The sequence below is a fragment of the Cyprinus carpio genome, chromosome B21 (assembly GCF_018340385.1).
Source record: "Cyprinus carpio isolate SPL01 chromosome B21, ASM1834038v1, whole genome shotgun sequence".
NCBI lineage: Eukaryota > Metazoa > Chordata > Actinopteri > Cypriniformes > Cyprinidae > Cyprinus > Cyprinus carpio.
The window spans coordinates 1,891,904-1,903,107 of record NC_056617.1 but is presented as its reverse complement, the minus strand read 5'-3'; the positions used below and the strand labels follow the sequence as shown (position 1 = coordinate 1,903,107).

The 11,204-nt window shown below is 33.7% G+C and overlaps 1 protein-coding gene across 1 annotated transcript; it reads right to left on the bottom strand.

The window, feature by feature from the left end:
• Window positions 1-205: 205 nt before the first annotated feature.
• Window positions 206-4,226, bottom strand: LOC109059765 (liver-expressed antimicrobial peptide 2-like). Its single transcript, XM_042748060.1, has 3 exons — window positions 4,012-4,226; window positions 2,253-2,395; window positions 206-701 (listed from the first exon to the last, which is right to left on the bottom strand). Exons 1-3 carry the CDS (start codon window positions 4,075-4,077, stop codon window positions 662-664), a joined length of 249 nt encoding a protein of 82 aa, XP_042603994.1. The 5' UTR covers window positions 4,078-4,226; the 3' UTR covers window positions 206-661.
• Window positions 4,227-11,204: the final 6,978 nt, after the last annotated feature.

Sequence of the window (11,204 nt, the reverse complement as noted above, 5' to 3'; positions counted from 1 at the left end):
ATGTGAGCATTTTGAGTTCTTGTTTTCCTTAAAAAATATTGCACTATCAATGTAACAAAAATAACGAGACAAACAATAAAACATTTTAACAAAAAAAAAAAAAGCATGTTGCACCATCTCACTTTATGTGTCTGATATTTACAAAATAAATACGTCCTGATTCTTCTGGAAGCTGCAGCTGAAAATGAAATAGATTTGCTACAGATTCTTTTGCCATGTGTGCTTGTATTTTATCAGTTCAAACATCTCGGCCTCATTGAATCTGAATCAGAAACTATAGATGCAAAGTTAATATTTTACACGTTATCAAGATCTGTACAACTATAAAACACCGATGATGAAACTGGAGTTCTTGTAGACGTGTTCCTGAGAGGTTTCTGAGGAGGTGAATGTGTCAAGAACACGCCGCGTCATATTTCGGCCCAAAATCAAATAAATTAAAACAGTTCTGATTTTGGAGGTTAATATGAGCTGGACATTTCTTGGTGAGATTCACCTGAATACAGTCTTGAGATTGATGTAGATCTGAAAGTCTTCTGCGGTCTTTAGATGTTCTGTCAGATTGATGTAGGTCATGATGTTTGAGAAATCAAAGGGATGCACAATTTTAGCCATTTTGTTTTCCATCATTTGATTTGGTGCCATCATCATTTATCCTCAGTCAGGCCTGTTGAGCTTTATAGAAGGAGCACGTGTGTTTCCTGAAAGAGAGGGAAAGTAGGTTATTTTTTAAGCACTCGCATAAGAATATGCCACTCATAAAAAATAGGAAATATTAAATGTGTGAAACCATTTCCCGCTTGTGCTGGAGTGTAGCATAAATCTGAATTGCTGTGGAGTTGCTGATTCACGTAGCGGTCAATGTTTTATGAGATAAACTCTTATCTGTTTACAGCTTAAGGTTCAGCTTTCTGTGTGAAAGTCTTTTTGTGATTAGAGCTGTCAACACACAATCATATAGAGATATTTTGTGATAAATTCGCCTTTCTTAGCACGTCGCAATTTGGATTTTTATGTGTTATTCAAAACGTTATTTCGCGGTAAATGCGTGTTTCTCAGAGCGCCAAAATAAAGCGAATCACGTGTTTAAATCATCAAATATTCTGCTGCATCGCACGCGTACTGAATCACAATGTGTAGACCGTTTTTATGTCGATGCAAACATACAGCGATATTTCACGATACATTCACATTTCTCAGAGCGTGTTCGAATCGGTTTCAAATATGAGTCGGTTCTGATCGATCGAACCCCTCACGTAGTGAGTCACAATGTGTTATTTATAGGCATTATTTTACGCTAAATTATATATAACTGATTATATATAACTGATACAGTCATCTAGCGATATTTCAAGATAAATTTGCTTTTAGAGCGACAAAAAAAATCCCTTGTGAGGTGCTGTAGGCTACAATTGAGAAAAATTAAGCGAATCGCGTCGAATCACTTTCAAATAGGCTTACGATTTGTTTTCGAATCGATGGCGTTTTGAGTCACGATGTTCGTTTTATGTCTTCCTGCTTAATATTACCCCCATTTTAAAGGATAAATATATTTTATTGCAATGTCATTTTTTGTGGTGTTAGTTGGTTTGTGACCTTAATCCTGTTTGATCAAATTACACGTCATTTTATTGAATTGAATTTCTTTTTTTTTTCTTTTCTTTTTTTTTAATGTGAGCATTTAAAATGCTGGATAAAAATATATGAAAATGGACTTACAGTTGACGTCCTCGTGTCACAAACCTTCAGTCTATCATAACGAATTTAACTCTTAAAAATCCCACTCGTTCTCTTTTCATATGTGCTAAACCTTTTCATAGAAATACTTCTAAAACAAGCATTTGGTTACACTTTACAATAAGCTCTCATTTCTTAACTTTATAGTTAATACATGGACTAATGAGCAATATAGGCCTGTAGCCTTAAGTTAAGAAAAAAATATTTAATATGTAGTATAAATGTATATACTTTTACTTTTATAAAGTATTCCATTTTCAAAGTTTTCTGCTTTCAAAAAAAAAAAAAAAAAAAAAAATGTTGTTATGATGTGTTGTAGGAGGATGCTTATTATTATTATTACTTTTGATTTAGATTTATTTTTGGCATTTAATTTGAAAGGACTAGAGAGGACATGAAGTGAAGCGGGAGAGGGAGATAGGGGACAGGATTGGGAAAGGTCTGCAAGCTGGGATTCGAACTTGGGACGTCCTAGGCTCAGCTGCAGGACTGAGGTGTTTGGTGCTGTTCTTCACCTGCAGTAGTTGGTTCCGCACTCATAATGATCTCTGCATCCAGAACCCACGGGTTTCAGAGTGTTCCATCGCCAGAGTAACGAGCGCTTGGCCCGATGGATGAGTCCGGTCGCCCATTCAGTGTCTATGGGTGCCGTCTGGACCTGCAGACAGACAGAGAGACAGCGTGTGTTAGACTCAGTGTTTTATATCTCATCATTTTTTACTTTTTTCCCCCCAAAAATTCTTAGTTTATGTCTCAGAGTTAAAAAAAAAAAAAAAAAAAAAAAAAAAAAAAAATCCACCATTGAATAAAAAATTGAGGTAATTGCATTACTTTTTATCTCACAATTCTGATTTTTTTTTATTGCAATTGCTGGTTTACATCTCACAATTCAGACATTTCTTCGCATAGTATCTTGCAATTCTGACTTTTTTCTCAAAATTGAGAATATTACTTTTTAATTTTTTTTATTATTATTATTATTCCATGGCAGAAATGGCCTTCCATACTGAGATGATATGCAAATGTTTAATAAGTAATCTTCACTGTAATTTGGAGAGAAAATTATGTCTCAAATGTACAAATTTAGATTCTGAAGCCGCTAAATTTAGAAAGCTGTCAAGGTCGGTCAAACCCCAAACATTTGCTCTGGGAGTGACACTGTGCGAATCCAGACAATGATTTACAGAAGCGTTTCAGTATGTGCAAACAAAAGCAGCGGGCAGAATGAAACAAGCGCTTCAGTCCATCAAGCAGCATCGCCTTACAATCGCAGGAAAATGATGAGATGAGAGCCGTGTTATTCCAGCTGGAGGAAGCAGTTCACATGCACATTACCAGATGATCCTGTTTTACAAACAAGTGACACATGCAGCTGACTCCAGATCAGCTGATAGTGTGGTTTATGTCTGACACTGATATCACTGATATGCAGAACTGATCTTTTGTCTTTTTTATTGTCTTATTTGTGGTATATGGGAGTAAACCCATATGGCAGCAAAAAATATATTTTCAAAAATATTATTAAATATTTTTGCTAAAGAATATTTCAGAATTTATTTACATTCAAACATTTTTACCAATATATATTTTTGACCATTTTATTTAATATTTTTGAAAATATATTTATATATTTTATAAAAAGCATTTAAAATATATATTTTTGTCGCATATTATATTTCAATTTAGTAGTAGTAGTAGAAGTAGCCCTTTAAGAAAATACATTTACATACAGTGTCACATTTTAACATGTTTTAATTTAATATCAGATAAAGTATTAAGAAGTATTTAAAATATATATATTTTTTATGTCTTCCTACTTCAAAATTTCATGTTTAATTCAAAGTGTTACTTGCTGACTCTTTGTAAAATTATTTACTATAATTTTCTAGCATCAATCAAGTTTTATTTAATTAGCATAATATAATTCAAGTTTTATTGAAATTTTTAATTAGAAATTTTCAAACAAATCAGTGCAATTCAAAGTGCTTTCCAGGCAAGAACAAGCGAGTGACACAAACAAATAATTTAGAACCAACATTTTAAAAATCGCTAAAGTATAAAAAAGAAAACCAATAATAAATACAACAAAATCGAATATGAATAATGATTAAAGTCAATAAAAAAGTCTTTGTAAGAAAGCAAGACTAAAAAGAGATGTTTTTAATTTAGATTTAAACCTTGCTGTATTTTCTGCACGTGCAGCAGTTTTGTCTGTGTGTTAGTGAGCTGTTTCGTCTCTGATGGCGTCAGACTGGTGATTGTGAGATGATGTACCTGTAAGGCCAGCAGCAGAGACAGCAGAGCGGTCAGGACGAGCAGACGCTGGGTCACTGGCATCATCTTTAGGCTTGAGCTGAACGTCTATCAGTGAGACAGAGCCGGAGCTGGACGCGCTTTATATGAGGCTGATAAGACTATCAGAGATCAATGATCAGCAGAAATTAGGACGAGTCCACGTCTGCGAGGGTAACGAGGCCTTTATCAAACCCACCGCTAATGAGCTGGAGGACCAGAGTAAAACACACGCCGGAGCTTGACGTTAATCACTCGATCGTCCTCGGAGTCTGTCTTGTGTTCGTGATTGTCTGCTCAAAGTCCACGCTGAGCAGTCCGCATTCACAGGGAAATAACAGTGCAATAAATGTAAGTTCTCAGAAAGTTATGAACAGATTCTAGCAGATACGTTACAGAACATTCGTTCAAAGTTATCTGTTTTTTTTTAATAACATTCTCAAAACATCATTTATACATCGATGATGGAATGTCTAATGAAACATTTTAGTTGGACGTTCTTGTTACATTTTATATGTTGCTACTTGTTCGTTTCCAGTGGTTCAGAGAACATTCAAAAGTAACATTCCCCTAATGTTTGCCAAATGAGAAAATGTAGCATTGTCTTAAAGGGCCAGTTCACTCAAAAATAAAAATTCTGTCATCATTTACTCACTCTTTTCCAAAACTTAATGAATTTCTTTCTTCTGCTGAATATGAAGATATGTTGAAGAAACAGGTACTGATCCCCGTTGACTTTCACTGATTTACTATGGAAGTCAATGGCTACCGTCAGCTCTTTAGTTAGCAACATTCTTAAAAATATTTTCTTTTGTGTTCAACAGAAGAAAGAAATGCATACAGGTTTGGAGCAACTTGAGGATGAGTAAACGATGACTGAATTGTCATTTTTGAGTCAACTGTCTCTTTAATATTGTCTCTAATGTTCACACAGCCATTACATTAAAAAAAATGTTGTTCAAAAATAACATATTCATAACTTCATGGGAACTTTAGCAAAACATGTCAGCTGGGATGCATTGATATTTAGGTTTTGTAAAATAATTAATAATACAGACCATTTATATTTTAATTTTAAGCATTTAAGATGGATCAGAGGTTTTTAAAACATTAGAAATTTACATTTTCTCAAGTGTGTCTGAACTTTATCATATCATTTTTTAAAATTATATTATCATATATTCCATATTCTCTGTGGAGAGCAGAATTTGAAGAACAGGATGTTAAAAAAAAGTCATTTTCACTCCCTTTTAGCTTTCACAAAAGCACATCCACTACTGAGCTTTAATAATGACGGGTGAAAACAACCGCAGCTGTCATATGAATGTGTGGCGTTGAGGTTTTCTTCACCTGTCCAGCAGAGGGCAGCGTTACTCATCTACTCACTCATTCACTTCAGATGATGAATATCTTTACTCACATTCTCTTAATAACATGCACGTTCGCAGAGCTTTACTGAGTAATTCTGAGCTTGTGCAACTTAACTTGACTTCTAAATGTCAGCATTTTATTTGCTGAAAACCCTGTTATATTAGTGTTCATGTTCCTTCGTTAAACTGACATGTAGTTAATCAGTGCTGTCTGTGTAATTTAGATGCTGCAGTGTTGCTGTTGGTCCTGAGAGATGCGTGTTATTATGGGATGTATGGAGGTCATGAGTAACCATGGTAACAGGGTTCCTGATGTTCTGCAGTAGTTTGAGTTTAATTACCTGTGAAGAGGAAGTGCTTGGTTATCTGTTTCATAGCCTCTTTACAGAAAATCATGATGTTAGTGTTTTATAACATCTTAATATCTACATGCCTTACTGTTGCATTTATCATATTAGAGCTGGATGATAATATACTTACATTTTATAATGACAAACAATCAAGCAGTTTTACTATCATTTAATGTGAGTGTACTGTATAATATAATGATATATATCCAACTTCATATACAGAGCTTTGCAAAAATACAGTTTGCATTTCTGCAGCTCAATAAACATTCACACAGCCAAGATTTATAGTAGTTTTACCATTTGTTATTCATTATTAATTAATTACCCAGCTAAAAAAAAAAAAGTTTTCTGAGACATTATAAGACAGAAAACATTATTTCTGGAAACTTTCTCATTTGTAAAAGTTTTTAAAATGTTTTAAAAACATTTTTCTTGGTTTTATGAATGTTGTAGAAAACATTAAGGGAATAACTTTGAGAGAACCTTGCCAGAACCTTCTGGGAACATTCACCATTAGCTGGGCTTCTTTTCTGTCCAAATGAATCATTAAAGTGATTCACTGATTCTTTGATCAAGCATCAAAACATTTTATCTTTACTATTGTATCATTTGGCAAACATTGTGGGAATGTTATTTTTGAATGTTCTCTGAACATTCTCAAACATAGTAACATTTATAAAAACGTTATGAACATCCAGATAAAAGGTTTCAGAAATTTATAAACATATAAATAACATTTGATTATAACTTTGGCAGAAATTTCTGAGAATGTTCCCTGTTAGCTGGGTAATTTGTTTTTTTATTTCGGAATCTGCTGAAATTGAGAATTATGATGAAATTTTTTTGTCAGTGACCAGACAGGAGATTTTGCAGGAGATCAGAAATAGCGTGAGCTCATGTTTAGCGCTATATGCTATGTTTTTGTTGTTAGACATTCACTACAGCACTGTATGTATATATATATATATATATATATATATATATATATATATATATATATATATATATATATATATATATATATATATATATATATATACACACACACACATCTTTGTCTAAGCTGGGCGTTCCCATCATTGTTTTTGTGAATGCTGGGAAACGTTTCCCAAAATGAACCCTTGAAGTGATTGTTTTCATTTGTGCCCTAGAGGAGTGTGTGTGTGTGTATTGTTGTCTGGGCTTGTGGGTATAGGGCCGTTCCTGTCCGTGGCTTGAACACACGGGCCCTTGTTTGTTTCATGTATGTGTATGTGCTCATTTGGGCCCCTGAGCGTCCGTTGTTGTTTCAGTCATGAACGAATCAAAGAGACGCGCCTCCTTCTGAAAGCAAACACACAATAGAGGATCTGATCCGGCCCTCTTTCAGCATAATGCACTGGAGGCCCCATCCTCCAGCACAGGGGCCCGTCTGCATCCATTGTTATTAATGGGTGACATTTCTGCTCATTTGATTAGAACGTTCAAGGAAAACCTTCAGTAAATGAATGCAAGTTCAAATAATATATATTAACATACATATATTTTATTGTAATTTGTCATTTTTATATATTATTTAATAAATATATGAAATGTAATAAATAATGATTAAATAATAATTTACATAATATACATTTATATAGTTTAATTTAATAATTTATATTTTTAATTGTATATTTTTGGAATTTTGTATTTATTATTAAAATATATAAAAAATAAGATTTACTAAATTATATAAAATGTAATAAATAGTTTAATTCAATGTAATTTAATACGTTTGTCCTGTTTTGGCCATGTGTGTCATGCTACTGTGCCGGAAGGAACACTGAGTCGAGAATAATCGACAGAGTGTTTGTTATTTTTATTTATGGGTAAATGGGTAATTGAAAAATGGAGGAAGGGAGGAATACTGAATTTTTTGTCTTTTTATTGTTGACTTGAACAAACACAGGATGAGAGGAAATGGTTTTTAAAGACAGGCTAATGATTTTATTTTTGTTAATGTTTTATAATTTTGTTTTGTTGTCATAATTACAGTAGAAATAGAAACCAGAACAGATATCTTAGTCCATATGGGCTCCTAAAGTATATTGTGTTGTACAGCAGAGGGCCTTTGAGTTCAAACACTGATGCTTTCCTTGAAAGAATGAAAACAACCAGTGAACTCAAAGAAATCATTACTTTTATTCATCAAGGCTGCATTAAATTGAAGAAAAGTGACAGTAAAGGCATTTGTGTTACAAAAGATTTTTATTTCAAATAAATGCTGCTCTTTTTAACTTTCTATTCATCTGTGAATCTTGAAAAATAAAATGCATCACAGTTTCCACAAAAATATTGTGCAGCACAACTGATTTCAACATTGATAATAATCAGAAATGTTTCTTGAGCAGCAAATCAGCATATTAGAATGATTTCTGAAGATCATGTGACACTGAAGACTGGAGTAATGATGCTGAAAATACAGCTCCACATTACAGAAATAAGACTTCTTTCAGACTCATTATTATGGGACTCCTCCTGTGGCCAGTAATCAGTCTGTACTGTACAGGACCTTAGTGAGGCCCCTCGTCACGGGACCTGGGACATTCCAGTTCGTCTCTGTGACGACTGCGCTGGCTTGTTTGTGGCTTCACACACAGTGAACAGCATACAAACACCTCTAAGGCTCCTTACTCCTGCAGTTTGTAGATTTAAATCACTAACTCTCACATTTCTATGGAATGGAAATACTCAATATAGTAACCCAGTAATCTCTTGTTCTCTCATGTGCACCAGCAGGAGGCGTCAGACGTCAGAACATTAACCTGTTCCAGATGTTTCTCCACACACCTTTCACCCAGAGCTGAGAGCGATTATGGGCTGTGTGGAGGTCAAGGGTAACCACGGACACAGCTTCCTGCTGTTCTGGAATGTTTGATTGTAAAGAGGAAGTGCTGCATCACATGATCTGAGAGAATGCAGGTAAAAGGGCGAGTGCGGGGTGTGACCTCTGATCTGACCTTTCACTGCTCACACATATGACTTCTGTACTCGCTGCTCTCTGATATACAGTCCTAAACCACAAACCAGAAAGACACAATGTCAACTTGACCTTAAATGTCATGTAAATGATGTCACAAGGGGAAAAAAAGTCTTGATCTTTGAAATAGTTTTTCTTAGTGTGAAAATGTCATTTATACACATACACGTGTTATTTGTCATATCCTTTATATTTAGTGCATATATTCTAGGGGTTAATTCAGGATAATTTCCCAGTTATCCCAATGGGAAAAACGGTCCCGGCTTACCTGAATTCACCCTACGTGTTTTCCTTTTTTATTATTTTATTTTTTCATTGATTTATTTTTATTTGTTTTTTTTTAATACCATTTAAAATTAAAAAATTTAATTTGATTAGTTATTTTATGTCATTTTTTTATTTTATTTTATTTAGTTTAAACAATTTTCTTTTGTATTAAAAACTATCATTTTTAAATATTAAGAAATAGACATGATCAGGATCTTGCAACCAATTTTATTTTTGTTTTGATTATTTATACACACACACACTAAAACAATATAAAAATATATTTGTATAAAAAAATTCTATTATATATTTTTATTTATAATTGATTTATACATTGATCCTATATAGTGATACTATAATATGTATATATACATAATATTTGTGTATGTGTGTGTGTGTTTATATATATATATATATAAATTTATCAATTATAAATAAAATATATAATAAAAATATTTTTATTTATGTGTGATTTCTATGTTTTCTATTATTATTTTATGAAATATATGAAAATTAATCAACAAATATTTTTTGCAAAAAGCATCTATCTATCTATCTATCTATCTATCTATCTATCTATCTATCTATCTATCTATATAAATATATAGTATTTTGGGGGGAGTTTACATGTAAAAATGGCAAATTGTGGGCTGATAACGGTAATGATGGTAATTTCAGTGGGTGTATCTGCAGTCAGGTGTGTGTGTTGTTTGTTATGAGTGTGTGCTGCTTTAACATCTGCAAGTGTTTGACTCTTTAACTCCTGTAACTTTATGCCGACTGACCTGTACATGCGGATCTGGAACAAACACTGTGTCCACGCCCGGATCCGCAGATGTTTTCCACTGACCCCTCGAGTGTCCGGCACGGAGAGGTCACAGGTCAGCTTTCTTCTTCAGTCTATATGACACATGAAGGTCACATACTTCCCCTTTACTGCCTGTGATGCGCTTAAAACACACCCTCATTTCTGAATAAAGACTCGTGTGACCAGCAAAATACAGCAGGGTCATAAAAATTGGGAATGTAAGATGTAAGGAAATAGAGAAGCTGTGATTGTTCAGAAAGATGGCATCATCATAATGTTATTTTTACACAGAGATCAGTAGGGGTGTTAGTAAAATCTGCTGACTCTAGCAATCTTTGTTGCATTATGTGCCAATGGTGAGCATTCAGAAATGGGGAAGCAGCATTTTTCAAGTTTTTTCTCCAAAGTTGGCCTGTAACTCAAGAAGTATTACTTACAGTAAGTATCATATTTTTTGCAAAGTGCCCTGCATTTGGTTTTTGACCATTGAATTTAACGATTTACTGCTGGAGCTATATTGAAATTCCAATATATCTGGAAGTGAAGTGACACACACACACACACACACACACACACACACACACACACACACACACACACACACACACACACACACACATACACACCTGGAAGTGAAGTGACACACACACACACACACACACACACACACACACCTGGAAGTGAAGTGTAAAACACACACAGACTGTATATATAACACATACACACACACACACACATACACACCTGACACACACACACACACACACACACACAACACACACACTACACACACACACACACCACACACACACACACACACACATATATATATATATATATAAACTGTATATATATCACACACACATACATATACATACACACCCACACACACACACACACACACACACACACACATACATGCACGCAAGTATAATGTAATTCAATGTACTGTACACACACTACCAGTCACAAGTTTTTGAACATTAAGATTTTTACTTCTTTTTTAAAGAAGTCTCTTCTGCCCAAGCCTGCATTTTTTTTCCCAAAATACAGCAAAAGCAGTAATACTTTAAAATATTTCATGTCAAATGATCTTTCAGAAAAAAATTAAATATGCTGTTTTGCTTTTTATTTAGCAAGGATGCATTAAATTGATTAAAAGTGATGATAAAGACATTTATAATGTTACAAAATGTTTCTATTTCAGATAAATGCTGTTCTTCTGAACTGTCTATTCATGAAAGAAATATAAAAAAATATATTTAGCTGTTTTTAACATAATAATCAGAAATGTTTGTTGAGCAGTGAATCAGCATAAAGACTGAAGACTGCAGTAATGATGATGAAAATTCAGCAGCGCATCACTGGAATAAAATACA

What these genes read in the sequence shown, in the direction of transcription:
- LOC109059765 (XM_042748060.1), bottom strand. Translation starts at nt 4,077, where the DNA reads ATGATGCCAGTGACCCAGCGTCTGCTCGTCCTGACCGCTCTGCTGTCT. An exon ending in CTCTGCTGCTGGCCTTACAG is followed by an intron (nt 2,396 to 4,011) that starts GTACATCATCTC and finishes GTCTGTCTGCAG; the next exon opens with GTCCAGACGGCACCCATAGA. An exon ending in TGCGGAACCAACTACTGCAG is followed by an intron (nt 702 to 2,252) that starts GTGAAGAACAGC and finishes CCTCTCTTTCAG; the next exon opens with GAAACACACGTGCTCCTTCT.